General features: G+C 39.7%; 1 protein-coding gene across 3 annotated transcripts in view; it reads left to right on the top strand.

The window, feature by feature from the left end:
* LOC102296751 (guanine nucleotide-binding protein G(q) subunit alpha) overlaps positions 1-13,338 on the top strand; it is a 14,720-nt gene extending 1,382 nt beyond the window's left edge. For 2 of the 3 annotated variants that reach the window (XM_005917305.3, XM_005917307.3), the window contains exons 3-8: positions 4,720-4,904; positions 8,098-8,252; positions 8,571-8,699; positions 10,358-10,487; positions 11,030-11,183; positions 11,537-13,338. In XM_005917305.3, the coding sequence (XP_005917367.1) occupies positions 4,720-4,904; positions 8,098-8,252; positions 8,571-8,699; positions 10,358-10,487; positions 11,030-11,183; positions 11,537-11,727 (944 nt within the window). In that variant the 3' untranslated portion in view covers positions 11,728-13,338. Of the gene's footprint in view, positions 1-4,197; positions 4,633-4,719; positions 4,905-8,097; positions 8,253-8,570; positions 8,700-10,357; positions 10,488-11,029; positions 11,184-11,536 lie in introns of those variants that run through there. The other variant, XM_005917308.3, reaches the window with a different exon arrangement.
* Positions 13,339-18,328: the final 4,990 nt, after the last annotated feature.

Genomic DNA, 18,328 nt, shown 5'->3' on the forward strand with positions numbered 1-18,328 from the left:
TATATATATATATAAAAATACATTGTAAACAGAAAAATCCCCAAAGTAAAATAAAAAACATGGAGGTGACGTGAATAATTCTATATACCACACAATATACATGTTCAAAAGGGAGTAGGATGAAGTTTACATGCACATCATTTACTACTGAACACTGTTCCTGTCATAGGGCGTGTGCATAGTTTGCTGTGTGAGGTGAGTTAAAGTGTAAAGACAATGCAAAATGCAGTTACAGTACAGGCAACCATGCAAAACGTACTCACAGTGGGAGTTTTAACTACTTTTAGCTACTACTGTATCTCAAATGGGGGGAAAAAAGGGATTAACTACACAGATTTGTAGGATTGAAATATTATGTGTACCAAATGAAGTGTATATACTTCATTTGTTGATAAGACATCAACATATGGCCTGACTGTAGTAGTTTAACATGGACCAAAGTCTATGTACATTAGTGGTTTGCGGTGACATTGATCAGTGGTTGCTGTATGCGTCTCATGAGACGTATTTTAAAAAAAGAACTGGTACTACAACAAAACTCATCACAGTTTAATCTTAAGGAGAGCAGCGAAAAATGAGAAAACAGTTGACTGTTAACAGAGCCAACTGCCTCCAGTTCTTCAGAACTGCCCATCGACAGATCTGTGCAGTGTATCTGATAACAGCATTTTTCTTCTACACAACAGTAAGCAGTCCTCTGGTATACATTGCTGGTTCAGACAGGCATGACATGACACGAAGCTCAAATACTCACTCGTCAGTTTTTTTCCTTTTACGAAATAATATGCGACTAGCCTTGGGTCAACTAGTTTTGTAGCATTTTTGTGGTTAGCCACGAGCATGTTAGACTGTAGCTTCCTGACCCTAGTTTGCATTTATAATCTCTGCATGATTTGGAGACTTTATGAGGTATAAAGATGTGACAAATCTACATGTATTAGTAACATAATTGCTAACAGTTATACTTGGAAGTGTGATGAGTCCTCCCTCATCTATCTCACTTTAGTTGATGGTATACATTTTGTTTCAACTTCCTTTAGAATTGGCCCCATAAAATCCAGTATGGCATGGGCTCCACACACTGCTGTCATTTAATCTGTACAGAAAAGAAATATTAGTTGCAGTCCTCATCTGTATACTACAGGGCACCGGGTGCTTCATTAGTTCCTCCTTGCTCCTTTCTACTTTCAGAGCTGCTTTAATTCGTAGTGTCACAGATTCATTGAGGTGCTGGAAAAACTTAACATTTAACAGCAGAGATTTTGGTCCGTATTGACGTGTCAGCATCGCACAGCTGCTGAAGATTTGTTGGCTGCACGTCCTAAATGCAAATCCTCTGTTTCACCATATCCCAAAGGGCCATGCTGGATTGACATCTGGTGACTGTGACGCGTCATGTTCAGGAAACCAGAGCTTTGTGACACAGTGTGTTACTGTGCTGGAAGCAAGCATCATGAAAGGATGGACATGGTCAGCAACAATATGGCTTCATGTTGTGTCCATCAAATTCTGACCCTACCATCCGAATGTTGCGGCAGGAATTGAGACTCGTAAAGCTAGAAAACATTTTTCTGATTTTCTGTCTAATTTTGGTAAGTTCGTGGATGTGATATCCTCGGTTGCCGGTTCTTAGCTGACCGCAGCGGTTCTGGGTGTGGTCTTTGTAACAGCTCGAAGCAGTGTGGCCATTTTTCTCTGGCCTCTGACATCATCAATACTTTTTTTTTTCCAGAGGACTGCCGCAGACTGGATATTTTCTCTTGTTTGGGAAAATATCCTCTGTAAACCCTTGAGATGGCAGTGTGGGAAAATCCCAGCAGATCAACAGTTTCTCAAATACTTAGCCCATTTGTCACCAACAACCACGCAACATTCAAAGTCACTTCAATCACCCTTCTTCCCCAGTCGGCTGCTCAGTTTAAACTTCACCATTTTGTCTTGACTATGTTCTAAATGCTGTTCTTGCAACGTGATTGGCGGATCAGATGTTTGCATAAATAAGTAGTTGAACAGGTGTACTTAATAAGGTGCCACATTTAATTTGACTATTTGGCAAAGGATGTGTCATCAGTGATTAAGTTGAAGGTCTAAAGCAGTCAAGCATGGGTAGTCATGTTGAACGTGTCACCAGCCTTTTAGCTTCAGTAGACAGCACTCTGTATTTTAGCCCACAACCAGTTTCAGTCTGAGATTGGAACAGTGCACATCGCTTTAAGTACTCTCTAATAACATTCTAAAAGAAATACTGTTGCTTTCATTTGTGCACAGGGTTGTCTCACCGGTGTCATTTCTGCATTGTCAGCTACACGGGGAAATGCCGCAACTTCTAATAAATCTACCAGCCACCCATGAGATGACAAAACGTAACATTTGATGCAAGTTATGTCCAAGTTTACATAAGAGGACATCTGGATAATATATTATGATCATAACTACATTCGGGGCGACCGTGGTTCAGGGGGTTGGGAAGCTCATCTTGTAACCGGAAGGTTGCCGGGTCGATCCCCAGCTCTGTCTGTTCCTGGTCGTTGTGTCCTTGGGCAAGACACTTCACCTACCGCCTACTGGTGATGGCCAGAGGTGCCGAGTGGCGCGATATGGCAGCCTCGCTTCTGTCAGTCTGCACCAAGGGCAGCTGTGGCTACAACTGTAGCTTCCCTCCACCAGTGTGTGAATGAATAGTGGAATTGTAAAGTGCTTTGAGGGTCTCGAAAAGCGCTATATAAAAGCAATCCATTATTATTATTATTATTAAATAAATAAATGAAGCAATAAAATCAATCGCTCTGTATACCATCTGTTTAGTGATAACCTGACATAGTTTATTCCTCTGAGCTATAAAACCCCATCCAGTGTTGCTAAACAGGAGAGTCTGCATCCGTGCTGCTGGTGAGACCTCAGGCTTAGTTGCTCCTTAAGCTAAATGCTAACATCAGCATGTTTTGATGCTCACAGCTATAAAGTTTGCAGTCCATTTGGTGATGTAATGATTATTATGCTGACTGCGTTAACATGCTAACATTTACTAACTTAAACTAAACTCAGAATACTGGGGAATGAACACCTGTTGTTAGGACCTTAAAGAAAACACTGAAAGTGTTGAAATTTTCATCTGGTATCAAAAAGTCAAGAGCTTATCAGTGTGACGCATAGTGATCCAGAAAGGAATTTCAATGTCAACAGACAGAAAGAGTGGGAGGTTTACAGTTAAAACTAGCTGATCGCTTACACACTGCACGAATATATATAGAATATGTGAACGTTTTACAGAAACAATATAACTGAAATGGATGGATGTGTCAACAGGGTCAGCAGGAAAACGTAAAACAAGTTCTGACGTACCTGTATTAGTTAAATATTTCTGTCATTATTTTTTTGTGACAGATGTTATTTTAATGTAATATATTATATCTCATTAACATATTACTAATATATAGTTATATAAATATATATATACACATATATATATATATATATATATATATATATATATGTATATGTTTTATAGCCTTAAATCAATCAATCAATCAAAACTTTATACCTTGTTATTTTTTATTAAGCCAAAGGTCAGTGCTTAAATTATAATTACAAGTGATGTACTCATTAATGACTGAATACTTTTTAAAATTATTTCCTTTCAGAGTTATTTTATTTTTGTGATTTCTAATTCGTTTTTTTATTTCAATTCATTTTGACTTTTTGTTTTTAATCCAGTTTAGTTTCACTTACTTTCTACTGTTTCAAACGGTTTAGTTTCAGTTTAGTTTTTGTTAGTTTCAGTGTCAGATTTAGGCTTTTTAATTATTATTGTATGGAAGGCATATGTCGGAGGCACGATTTAGGAAAATTTATACCGGTGTTACAATAAAAACACAGAATATTTTGAAAGCAGTTGACTCACAATCCTGTGGAGTCTCAATAAGCATGTCCATCAATGCCTCATCAGCCAAGCTGAAATAACACCTTTTTAACAAACTAACAGATACTATACTTTTTACAAAATCTTATTTTATATCGTTTACATTTTTGCACAAGTTTAGTTTTCATTTTCACTTTTTTTAGGTAACTAAAATGTTTTCTTCAAATCTGCTTTAGTTTTCAGTTTTAGTTAACTATAATCACCTTGATCCTATAATATACTGAAAAAATGAATTCTCTATAATGAATAGTTATAGTTGAGGCACTTTTAGTTTAGTTGGACTTTAATTAAAAGAATTTTCCTTATATATGTTTAAAGAAGTTTTTATTTAAGTAAATAATCTAGATGCTTCTTCTACCACTATAAAAAAAACAAGTTCTCAGACTTTAAGTTTTTTCTACCTGCTGTTGTGGTAAATAACATAATTGTGTCTCTTTGTGCTTAAATTGTAAGAAATAAAAAAAGTAAAAGTAAAATTACAGGAAGGGCTCAGGTAGCTTATTGATCGTCCTGTAATTATAAAAAAAATCATTTTGTAAAAACAACCAAGACAAAACAAAACAAAACATGTCTGTAATAGGTTTTTTCTGTAATAAATATTTCATATATATATATTTTTAAAATCTGATTTTCCATGTGTTCTTATTGGATCAAGAATCACTTGAGGGGATGAAAATGACCTTTGGATTTACACAGTATCTGGATGTGATAAGGTATAGAGGGGAGGACAGGTGCATTGTATTGTTGGTATTTTGATGGGAATAAAGAATAAAACTACATTTATGCCTCCTGTTGGATAGGAACTGGTGAAAGTGGCAAGAGCACGTTCATTAAACAAATGAGGATCATCCATGGCCGTGGATACTCTGATGAAGACAAGAGAGGCTTCAAACAGCTGGTGTACCAGAACATCTTCACAGCCATGCAGGCCATGATCCAGGCCATGAACGTACTGCAGATCCCCTACAAGTATGAGCACAACAAGGTAGGCCTGTGTCCTTTCTTCGCTGCTTTGCTCAGACAAATTGAGAAAGCGGTTTTTATCAGACACAGTCCCACAGAAGCATGCGGAAGGTTTACTGACAGAGCCTGCAGTGTGTATTACTGTGTATTTAGGGTGAAGCACTTCTGGTAATTTGCAACAGTGTTTAGTTTTGCAATCCTGCTGCCAGAGAGTTTTGTCTACTTACGGAGTGAGCTGTCGTTTTGAAGTATACAGAGTGTCACACTGCAAGCATGTAAAAACTGGTAGTCCTGAGCCAAAAACAAGTAAGAGATCAGGAATTCCCCATTATTCATACAGGAATCTGTTCCTGTCTTACAAACACCAGGTGCATATTAATCACAAAAACGTGCTAGCTCACACACAGAGACTACATTAGGTAAAGCTCCAGGTTAGGATGCAATCCAGGAGAGCCTATGTCAGTGATCATCTGAGTCAGCATGTGCGTTATATTTTTTCTTTCCTGTAGTGTTGGTGGTGTTCTGTAAAAGCTCACAGGATGGCACTGTTTGTATGCAGTCGGTTTGCATAAATCAGCAGTGAAACACAGAGAGACCGTAGGTCAGTGAGGTCAAGACATCCGTCGCTGTGTCTGAAATAAGTGCGTTTATTCATCAAATCAACTACACTGTTCACAAACTATGCTGATCACAAAAAAGTGCATTAGACTCCTGTCTGGAAACCAAATTTATCGCTCATTATTGAATAAACTATTGACTGTCTGTTTGAATAATTTAGCGAGCGGTGATATCAGGCACTCAGTATATCAGTTCACTAAACCTCTTCCCTGAATGGTGAAATCGTAGCTTAGAATCTATAGTAATGCACAGAAGGCCCATCCAAAGATTTGAGTCCTCGTATAACCTCTCTGAAACAAAAAGAAAACAAAGCAAAAACAAAACCAAAAGAACAATTGAACGAGTTGGATTAAATTTATATGCTCACAAAAAAGCCTGCTGGGGTAACTAGCTTTTTGCTTGCTTTGACCTGAAGGAGAACATCTTAACTTAGTGAAGCTTGCTCCTACTGTTTGCTTCACTAAACACACAGGTTAGACTTTTATTCTGAAAGCATTTTCTCATATAAAGTCAAAAGTGATAGTTTTAGCTAACTTTTTATGTAAGAGGTTTACACAAAAAGTCACACCTCCTTGTGATTACTGTGGTCACTAGCACGGTGTAATGCTTGCTTGTGGCTGTTATGGATGACACTGACCTGTCTGCAAACACTTGCTAATTAAACACTGAACTGTAGCGAAACTTGAAAAAGTGAGACACAAACCACAAAGATGTTTTGCTGGCAACCAGTAAGGTGGACACAAGGCAGTTGCCAACCTCTCTCTAGACTCATGTGACTGCCTTAATGATACTTTCATAACTGCGGCTAGCTAGCTCTATACTGGAATATACTGTAAGAAGAATACTCAGTGGTATTTCTATGATTGTGTTTTTGAGTCTTAAATAAGAAATCTGCCTCTGAGTAGCTCTATAAAAAATGAAGTAGACACTGGAAGTGACGTGATTATTTGAGGCGCGGCACATAAAACAGTGGCAGCTGTTGAGTGATGGAGGCGAGTAAGTTACATTGTATTAGTGGTGTGGAATTAAAAGCTGGAACAATCTTTTAGTAAAATGCTAAGATTTTTTGATTTCTATTAGGTGGTCAGTGACTGCAGGGGGAAGAAAATGTAAAATAGAAAAAGAAAAACAGGACCATCAAAGAATGGGAGTATATTTTGAAGCAGGAGCATTTTAGTTAGCATGAAAAAACAAAAACAAAAAATCAAACAAAGTGGAAAATCCCTTCCAAAGACTTCTGCATTATGAAAAATATATGACTCAACAAACAGATATCTGTACTTGAGTGTTACCTTTATTGGAGCGTTGCAGTGTAATCAGCCGGTTCGATTCATATATTTCATAACACTGGAATTTCATTAATGATGGGTTTTGATTCTCATGTTTACTATTGCTTCAGATTGCTGAACTGCTGCCCTTCTGTGCTTCCTGTTGAAAAAATCTGATATGGGGGCATGCAAATGCTTTAGCCTTCCCACGGCTAGTACTGCCTCTGCAAGCTGCTTTGCAACCCATATCTACCCCAGCTCCTTTCATGTTGTGTCTGATTTCTTCAGTGTCATTTCCGTTTTCACTGATGGCTGCCGTATAACATACTGGTACTGCTTCTCTCCCACAATAATGCCATGCAAACCAATGCACTAAATTCCTGCAGATGGGGTTAACACGCTTGACTGCTAGGTTGAGAATGACGATTTATAAACAACAGCTGTTGATAGCATACTCAAGACAAACCACTACACAGATACCTTCAAATCAGATTTATTGTTTTATGTTTGGAAGCTCAGAGATTACTTATTGGTTTTTAAAGACCCCCTGTGACAGTAGTTTAAACAGGGCTTAATTTCATCATGTCTGCTGGAGACTATCAAAAAGTTCTCTTTTACGGTGGGGGAAATAAATATTTGATTGCCTGCTGAATTTGAAAGTTTGCTCACATCACCAGGCATGTACACACCTCAGGGGGGAGTTTGGCCCGCTCCTCTTTGCCGAAACTCTCGAAATCCGTTAGGTTTCTTATTTTTATTCTTGGCTCTTTGATACTGCCCAAAGTGGTAAAATGGAGGGAACTGATTCTCTGGAAAGTTGCGCTTCATACACATAAGGAGTTCAAAAAGGACGATCCGTAGTTGATTGATTGACCGTACGTGGCACACAGCCGTTCCTGCTGCGTTGTAGGGGATCAAATACTTATTTCACTCAATGACAAGAAAATCTACTTATAGCTTTTACGTAATGTGGTTTGGTTGATATTCTGCCTCTATTAAAATGAAATTATCATAAAAATATAAACTTTTCATTTCTTTGGAACAATTATTTCCCCCACTGTATCGAAATGATGTGCTTATATGTTGAACAGTTAGTTTCAGTAAATGATTGGTAGTATGAATCAGAATCTTAATTCCATCTTGTTTGGTATTTGTTATCTTGGTAAACCGGATGACATCACTCCTTCCTTCCAGCACTGGGACTGATTCGTCACCTATAATGCTGCGGTGACAGTTGCGCAAGAGATGCTTCCTATAAATAACACAATATTAAAGTAATTATTCTTTCTGAAGTTGTCGCTAATATTAATGTGTTATTGTGATGCTCAGGCCAACGCCACAACTGTCAATAAGGCTGATGTGGAAAAGGTGGTAACATTAACCAACCCATACATTGATGCCTTGAAGAGCTTGTGGAGCGACCCGGGAATTCAGGAATGTTACAATCGGAAGCGGGAATACCAGCTCTCAGACTCAGCCAAATAGTGAGTGTAAACAGAAGAATAACTCCTCACACACTGTCTAATAATTTCCTGTGTTTCATCTGCCAGCCGTCTTTTTAATGCACCAAGGACACAGAGGCTTAGTAGTTTTTCCATTTAAGGTTGTTAAAAAGAAACGCATTTAAATTCTAAATAATTCATTGCAGCTACATGGCTGAAACAGATACAGCCATGACTTAAATAATTCAAAATAAATGTCTTCCTTCTCTCCCTCTCTGTTCTGCTTCTTCATCAGTCTTTCTGTCAGCAGCTTTCATTTTCATTTCTTAACACTGCATTATCCTCCTCCTGTGCTATTAGCTATCTGGATGACTTGGATCGAATCTCCGATACTGGGTATCTGCCAACTCAGCAAGATGTGCTGAGGGTGAGGGTGCCCACAACCGGTATCATAGAGTACCCTTTTGACCTGGAGGGCGTGGTGTTCAGGTGAGTGGTTTTTTTCTTTCTTTCTTTTGTTGGTGTCCCCCACAAATGCTATTAAAATAATGCAACATTCCTTAAAAGCAGATAACATAATTCGAGGTATTACAGGGATCGATACATTTATATCTTATATATATAAAGATCCAGTAACCTGTTTTAAAATCTTCTACCCTTCTACCTCCTGAGTACAATGTCTATTGTGTGTATACATCATTATGGTGCATTCATTGCTAGCGAATGGCCATCCTGTTTTTTTTTTCTTTTTACTTGTAACCTCTCTGGTAACCAGATACCTGCAAAAACAATGACATTGTCCCTGATGACACCTAGTGTTATCAGGTAACATAAGCACATAAGCAACTAGGACTGTGCGATATGACCAAAATCTCATATCCCGATATAAGAATTCTATCGTCCTGATAACGATATAAATCACAAAAATGTAACATTTTCTGTAAATTCTGTGAATCTTGGGCAGCTTGTCTTGCGGGAAGTGTTTCCAGCTGCGCGTCATGTAGCTGGAGTCGAGTGTTTTAACCGATGCATGAAACGATACATTTTTAGACATAAGTTGTAAAGGCCGCTGTTTTCTTTGTGAGTATTTATTACACAGCGTGCTGCGGGGAAAAGCCTGTTCTAACGTTTGAGTCTAAGGTTTATTTTTTAGCACCTGGTGGCTCTTTTTTAATTCTCATCCGTAAATAATCTGCTCTTTCACGTGATTCAGTTTATTTTGAAAAGTCTCAACAGGATCTTGAGCTTTATTGTGAAAGGTTTATGTGGAACATAAACAAGCGGGCACGCGATGCTGTTACCGTCGTTGTTGCTAGCCACAACGCATAAAAACAGGCGCTTGTCTGTCGGTAGTGTGGTTATATTAAATATAAGAGAAAGAGAGAACTTTAAGAAATGAATATAGCCACTACAGTGACCATCAAAACGATGAAAAAATGTTGCCGTAAACAGTTTATTTTGCGAAACAAACGATAGCGTAAAATGAAACGTTTTTATATCGTCATCCGATATATATCGTTATATCGAACAGCCCTATAAGCAACACTTTCACCTGTTCACCCTTGGACTGCAGTTATCATTGCGTCCCTAAATATAATTTGTTCATCAAGTCTGCCATCCTGGGCGGCTACGTATAGCAAGAGCAGACAGATCACACAGAGCAGTTCTGCATGAAGAGTGTGTTAAATTGATTTCATAGTTATATAGCAAACAAAATGTTTGTTAATTAGAAAACTAAATATCATTTTAACGCTAAAAATAGTGACGTTTAGTCAAACTTTGTGCCCGACCAACTTTAAAATGATCTCTCAAAGCCACCTACTGTGTGTTAGGTAACTGGACACTGAGATGTTAATTTTCAGGAAGCCCATTAAAATGTAACGCACATTAGAGTTCACATTAGAATTAGAAAGAAACATCCTGTTTGAACTGACCAATTTTAGACTATGTCGCTGTGACAGCTGGCCACTGATTATATTAGCTGCTGTTTGACTGGTTCCCCCAGTTTGACTGGTTTTACCTCTTTAATATAACAGTTCATGTACTTTACATTGCTGTCTCCGGTCCTGTTATCATTTTTAAGAAACATCATTTGTATCATTTATGTTACCTTAATATTTTTCACTGGTTTAAACCTGTGACTGTAGGATGGTGGATGTGGGTGGTCAGCGTTCAGAGAGGAGGAAATGGATCCACTGTTTTGAAAATGTCACTTCCATCATGTTCCTGGTGGCACTTAGTGAGTACGATCAGGTCCTCGCTGAGTCTTCCAATGAGGTAAAAATCAGACTTAAAAATAATAATCTAATATATACATATATATATATATATATGTGTGTGTGTGTGTGTGTGTGTACATGTTTCTTACATGGGAAAAGACAGTAGCTTGCTTTGGGATAAAAAAACACACCCAACTCACTGGATAGGACACAAAGGGACTTTGTTTCCTTTGTTTAAGGCCAAACCTGTTAGGTGGAAATGATGACCTAGATTTCTGCAGAGTCCAGCTCCTCTCTCTCTCTCTCTTTGTCTCTCTGTTTCTCTCTCTCTCACTTTCTGGCCACATTGATTAACCTCATCTCAGCCCTCCTTTGTGGCAGTGCTCATAGTTCAACTGCAGGGGGAGCTCTAAAGTCACTTTAGCCCAACAAAGGGCACCTTTTAGTGAGGCCTGTTCACTTGATGAGATTACAGCCAATTGAATTTGCTCACACAGGCAATCACTGGTGAAGTACTGCTGTTCTTCAGCAGGGATTCACGTCTGTTGTGTTTGCTCCCTTTCATTCTTTATTTATTTATATGTTTGTTTTTTTTCACAGAACCGAATGGAAGAAAGCATGGCCTTGTTCAAGACAATCATAAGCTACAAGTGGTTCGAAGAATCCTCGATCATCTTGTTCCTCAACAAGATAGATTTACTCGAGGAAAAAATCATGTATTCACATTTGGTTGACTACTTCCCTGAGTACGACGGTGAGGGGAACTAGCGCACTCGCTGCAAAGAACATTTGAATAGAACATGATAATATGAGCATCTTGGTCCATTCGTTTTTGCTGATTCACTGTGTCAAATAACAAAGTCTTTCTCTTACAATCACCAACAACACACTCACTCCTTTTTACAGTTCGCTGGCATTAGCTACTAAATGCTACTGGTTATACCAGACCAAACACGAGTGTACCAGTTTGTTTTCCGCTGATAAAAATGATATGCTTTGCCTGTGAATTCAGATTTCTATTTCTTCATGGAAATGCATGAATCTAACTTACAATTTTTCACTTTTACACAACTACTGAAATATTCCTGTGCTGTTTTCTTCTTCTAGGTCCTCCACAGGACGTCGACGCGGGGAAAGCATTCATATTAGACATGTTTGTCAGTCTTAACCCAGATGAGAAAAAAATCATCTACTCCCATTTCACGTGCGCCACAGACACAGACAACGTCCGGTTTGTCTTCTGCGTGGTGAAGGACCACATCTTGCAGGGCCACCTGGATGCCTACAACTTGGTCTAAAAGTGTGGCGGTCTTGTTCTTCTTCTTTTTGCTGTAACTCAATCGGCTTTGTACACCTGGCAGCCGGGAGAGCTCCTCTGTGGTTCTGTTTGCTTCACGCTGCTGTTGAACTCTTAAATCCAAAAACAGGAAACGGAGAAGTAACGCGGCTTGTCGTCAAATGGCTCCACTACTTATGTATTTCAAATTTTCTAGTTACACTCTTCAGTGTCCTCAAGAGCCTCAGAGGACTTGTAATGTACTGAGTCTCTGCTTCAGGAAATCTGTGGAAGTGAATGCAGACTAACTGCAATGCAGCACCTCACATCACTAATCCAAGTTTGTCATGGTTTGTTTTTCAAGCTAAAAAGTGTTCGAAGCATCTGAATGCTTAGGTTGTGTCTTGACTTAAAGGGAACTAGTCGTAATCAACACTAATGACACACTGACCTTGTTTACCACTGTTACTTGCACATTGTATATTTTGTAGCGGTGGTTGTGTCGTACTTGCTCCAGTTTTCAAATTTCAATTCACTCGATGCGCCTCACGTTTGTACGGTGTCCCAGAGAGGTCAAACGCTGCAACCTCAGAACTGCGCTGCGACTTAAAAACACCAACAAACCGAAAATTTCTCCAAATGCACACAAAACACATTGGAAATGAAAAAACAAAGCAAAACACAGAAGCCGAATAAAACACAGTCGAAGTTAAATCAGAGCAAAAAATCAGGTGTTTTTGGGGGAGGCGTTTATTCGAAGGACCAGCTGCGAAACATTGTAGGCTTAAAAGGAGCACACGACTCATCCACGTTGCGAGGGAGAAAAACATGCAGTGTTTTCATATGATTCATGTAATACTGCAGACAGATGTTTGCTATTAGCCATTTAGCACTAGATTGTTGCCATTTCTTCAGGTGTTTGGTGACATACCTCACCAATAACACTTTTGGGTTTTGTGTGTTTTTCTACTACTGTTGTGTTTTATTCAAGTTCTGTTGTCCTTTGTGTGCTTTTTCAACATTTTTCTATTTGCTGGTATTTCTTTAGTTTGCAGTTCCTTTGACCTCTCAGGGCCACCGTACATTGTCTGCATTGACCCTTTTAAGCCACTTTTTTTGAGCACAGCATACTTTTTGTTTTTTGTTTTCTAATTCTAAACATTTCAAAGTGATATTCACATTTATTTCTTGTGTCAGTTGTACGCTTGAATAGCACGTTTCTTCAGTTCAAAGACTGTTTGATTGGATTTTTAAGTATATTTCTTGCTTTGCTCAAAAGGCTTTACAACTTCCCCTTTTATTTATCTAAAGGCATAGTGTACATATTGCATGGTTGGGTAATCTCCCACTGTGGTTATTTTTCTGTCTTTTTACTCACATCACGGTCAGTGTTGAAACTGCTAAAGGGAGAACTTTTAAATGTTAAATCATCTCTGACGCTTTAGAGATGGTCTATTCGCAGGCATGAAGAAAAAGCTCATGAGAGTGTATCCGTAGCACTATTGTTCACAGAACCTTCTTCACAGGCTAATGTGTACCATTTTATTTATTGGTATATTTCACTATGACTGTAATATGTGAATGCAGTCTTTTTAAATGCGATTGGATAAATAAACAATCTGTTCATTTTAGGTTTTCAGTCTTTGTCTGTGTTTGCAAATCAGCTCCGGTACACTGATGGTTTGCCATTCAAGTGTTTGTCTTCTTGGCTGCTTGAAGAGCTCATCTGGAGCAGTCTAAGTCCTAAAATCCTCCTCTGTGATACATCCATCTGGCTGGAGCCTACAGCATTAGGTCCATATTTTTAGTCTTGTATGCAGGGATATAGAGTGTGGCAAAGAACCAATATTTTTGGAGGACACTCAAAGTAATGTGGCAGTTGTATGTGACACAAGGATAGATTAAAAGTGAGGTGGCTGCTGGGCACCAAATCCTTAGTGGTCTGTTCTACATGCAGTCAATTCAACCCCACATCGAACATGAATTAAAAACCGTTATCCTACATTTCACCTAAAACATCATCAAGTCAAAATAATGAGCCCAAGGACTGTAGCTAAGGAAAGATTTGAAAGATTTCCCAGTAAAAATCTCCACATTTAAAAATGTGAATGATTCACAGCTGATTTCCACTAATTTTACTTTTTTGTTTACCTGTTTTAACATTAATAATAAATAAGTCACAGCATCATTAGGCCAATCATGGCTGCGTGACCTTAATAAAAGACATACATGTAGAGTTAGGTGTCCATTGTATATTATGCTGAGGTAGAAGTTGACAGTTGTATTTATTTATTTATTTATTTATTAATTATCACCAGGCAAAATTTCAACCACCACTTTAGATTTGAAAGCAAACAGTGAAGATGTGACTGGGGTGCAGACTTCCAGCTATATTTAAGGGGCTTGATATGATCTGTTTAGGAATTAAAGCCATTTTTACACTGTTTCCCCATTTTCAGAGGGTTAAAAGGATTTAGCCAATTGGCTGATAGTATATTTAATAATATAGAGCTTTTCTATACTAGATGAGCATTCAAAGCACTTTATACATGTCATTCATCCATTCATGCAAGTAAGTGCTTTCTATCTAACATTAATATGCCGAAGGATACTTTGGCGTGCAGACAAGAGCAGCCAGGCCTCATCCCAGCCACAGTCACAATAATATATTTATTCAAATATAATATTATTGTATAATGAGATAACATATACAGCTTCATAATCGTGGAGGCCTGTTCCCTTGCTATTTCATGACAAATTAAACAGATGAAATATCAAGAGCTGATTTCCTTTGTTGGGCGTGCAATATGGGATTCAGAGAGAGCCGGCCCCAGGGAGGGGTCACTTGCCCCTCCCTTCCTTTCCTCCCCATCTCCAGCTGCCTCCCTCTTCCCGCTCCACCACAATCACCCATACATGCAGGGCCTTGGGGTAAAGGTGTGTGCAGGGGAGGCATCCCCCCTCTGTCCCCTTCCGGCTGCCTGTGCCTCAATTTTATCTCACAACTTAGACATTCACATTACTCACACTCTCATAACACATACATATAGGACCTTGGACCTTGCACGCTACACGGAATCCAAAAGACCATCAGGGTGTACACCTCACCCCTGGTGTCGTTGCCCACCTCTCAATTTTAAATACATGTAGACATTGAGGGCTATCAGGAGGGGCTATGCGCTTACCTGCTGCTCTCTGGCAGGTAGCTCCATGCCCTCCTGGGTTTTAAATGCACCTTAGAACACACATGCATCAACACTACATATGAGCGGGTGGAGGGAGGTTTGGAGTCTTCACACACCCCTCTCTGCGACCTGCTGGAGCGGGGGGGCTAGGAGGAGTTGGCCGTCCGATTGGGGTCTGGAATGTGGGGCCTCCCTGCTGCTGCCGAGTCGGGGCGGTCTGCTTCTCCCCACCGCAGGGAAAAGGGTAACACCACCTGGGTCTGGGTGCAGTTTCCCCCTCCAGGGGCAAGGGTACCTAGACCTGGGGCTTAGAGTACGCTTGGGGAGTGTGATCGTGTGTACAGCGTCTCTTTATGTCTGTCTCCACGTTGGTTGAGTGTGGAGTAAGTGCATATGAGAGCATGAGGGTGGGAATGGATGTTTGTATCTGTGTGTGCCTGTTTGTCTGTGTCTATATGTCAGGTTGGGTATCAGACGCCACCTCTCTGGGGATCTCAGGCCCTCCAAGGTATGGAGGCCTATCTCCCCCCACCACTTCCCTCAGACATCGGTGCATTGGTGGTTCTTTGTGTCCAGGGGTGGACCGGCTCACTCCTGGTGGCTGCTTGTTGGGGCCTGGAGCCTGGGGCTTGCTCGGGCCACTTCGGGGGTGGGGTGCCCTCGGCCTCTCAGCCTGGGGCTCGGTCACTCTGGCACAGCTGGCTGCCGGCGGAGCTCACGGGCACGTCACTGCAACCCCCCTGGCTTCTGCTCCGCGGCTGCTGAGTGAGCCCTCATCTGGGACTCTCCTCAGCTCTTTCTGGGACAGTGGCGCGGCTGCCCCTCTGTTGGTCTTCCTTGGTCTCTTGTGTTCTGGGGGCCTCTGGATGTCTGGAGTCTTGATCTCCTCCATACCTGCTTCATGCCCTGGAGGACGGGGCTGTGGCTCCCCACACCCTCTAACAGATCATTACATGAAGGAACCTTTAAATACAAGCGCGCTCATGCTCACAGGTGTACACACGGGTGCTCACACACACAAACTACACCCTTTTTGGCTCCTACCTCAAAGCACACTGTGTGCTGTCGATCTTACGTGCTGCACAATGATGTTTAATATTTCGTATTTACTGTTATATTCACATAGATCATCATGATGTTGTTTATTATGTTGCTCTTTTTTTCTTTCTCAACAGGTGATCCAGGTGATTGATTTATGTATTTTTTGTCTGCTTATTTTGTTGGTTTTTGTTTTTTGCCCTTTATCCCCGTCCCTCTTCCCCGCTGTTTTTCTTTCCCTCTTTCTTTCTCCCCTTTCTTTTCCCCAGTCAAGTCTGTCCCGTATTTAGCAAGTGAAAATAAAATAAAATAAAGAATAAAAGGTGAATCAAATAGACCATTACGGCAAGGCTGGGTTGGTCCATTTGGTAAAGTAAATCCGTTGGGCATCTTTCTTCACCTTTAGACAATAATTCTGATGGCAAAAGAGCCAAACAGGACAGGCAAAAAAAACAACAAAAAACTTCATAATTTCTAGCCAAAGTAAGAGAACTCACAAGGAGGTAGGTGTATCGTTGGTAAATAGACTGGTACTTACATAGCACCCTTCCACTCAAGTTGAGCACTGAGTGCACTTTTTACTGTAAATCTCATTCACCTAGTTATTTATGCAGTGCTTTTATCTATGCCTGAGCACTTTGTCTAACATTTGAAAACTCACTAACACTCTGTATGCAACTCAGGGTTCAGTATCTTGCCAAGCATGCTTCAACATACAGACTAGAGAAGCCAGGGATTCAGCCACTGAACTTCCAGTTCATAGGTCAGCCCTGTTGTCAGCAGCCGAAAGATGCCTTCATGAATGCAAACGAACAGGGTTTATGAGACGGTGCAGATTACCCTTTTACACTGAGTAAAAGGAAAAGCCACATTAGACTTTGGCAATATCAGTGACACGTAGCATCACCTTTCGTTAGGCTTAAAGTAGATGACTAATTTTATGAATCATTACAGCACCAAGATACAAGTTCATTTATCTATTTATTTCAGGCCAGATAGAGAAATAAAGAGAAGGCCATTGTAGAAAGGCACTACTTTAGTGTATCCTCCAATAATGCTGAGCTCAGATTAATGGGAAACATTTTAACCGTTTTTTTCTTGGCTCATGCTCCGCAATAAGTTTCACGAAATTCTGCCTTTTGTAAATTAATCAAATTGCGTTAAGCCTCAACATGAAGCACTAGTTCTCAGAAATAAAGTAGTCATTAATAATAGTTTCATTATTTATCATGTTGAATAAAGTAATGCAAATCCCCAAACTTTAAATATTCTGTTATGAAATAAAAATGACTCACTCCAAATATCCTACAACCATGTGTTGTGGATAGTCCCTGCAGAGGCTAAGCCTACACTTTAAGCCACTGAGGTGTTGGTTGACGGGGGTGATGCGATGCCACTGTTATGAATGAAATCTGTTACAGTCCTATAACTCCAGCCGTACGTATCTTGTCCATTTAACATATTTATTCTTCTTCCTTCAGTTGTATTTATCATTCCACAGTTCTCTTTATCCAACCGGTCACAAAGTGATTGTGCCTCCCGAACAACAACACCTGGTGCTGATTACGTGTGTCTACCTTCACATTCACATAAACACATCATACCGTAAAGCAATAAAGGTGACCCCTAGCGGCACACATAAGGTAACAACTCAAAAAATGGCTCCTACAGTCCCTTTTTTCACATCGCAGTCATGTTTTAGGAGGAAAGCCAAAAAAAAAAAAAAAGAAAGAAAAAAAAAGATAAAAGGTCTGATTGTCTGATTCCACTTTGGGAAAGTCCTGCTATTGTATGTGCAGGTTCCCTGCCATGTGTTTACTCATTGTCTTAAGCAGACCTGTGCTTTTCTTAGTGTCATCCATGGAAAAAACACAGTAACCAAGTTTGGTGATCTTATTGAAAGCACAGCATGAATCAGCCTCGACACAGTTACACCTACAGTATCATATTTGATACATAGAGTAGGCTATTTGGGGAGTTTTTTGAGACTTCTTCGTCATTTCATCAAAAAATGCACTATATATTTATAAGCTATTAAAAAAATAGAAATAATTCTTTATAGATATGAACTGTTTTTATTTAAACAAATTTGTCAGATAGCTCAATGTGGTTAAAAAAATACAATTTACTGGCAATTTTTTCATATTTCAGGCTTTAACTGGTTAAATCATGATAAACGTGTGTTTGAGACAAAGCGTCACAAAGTTCACCTGTGAACCTTGATCTTGTTGGATTTAATGCTTTCAGGTACTTTACCGTCACTCTGGCACGAAGTTGCCGTATTTTCCTCTCTTGCCTCCCAGTTGGACTTTCCAACTTTTCAGCAGGCTACTGAGAGTATGGACGTGTATTGTAAGTAGGTGCACAGGGACAGAGTGGATAAACTTGCCTTTCAGTCAG

Source organism: Haplochromis burtoni, unplaced genomic scaffold (assembly GCF_018398535.1).
Source record: "Haplochromis burtoni strain Fernald_Lab_line unplaced genomic scaffold, NCSU_Asbu1 Contig_23, whole genome shotgun sequence".
Classification (NCBI taxonomy): Eukaryota; Metazoa; Chordata; class Actinopteri; order Cichliformes; family Cichlidae; genus Haplochromis; species Haplochromis burtoni.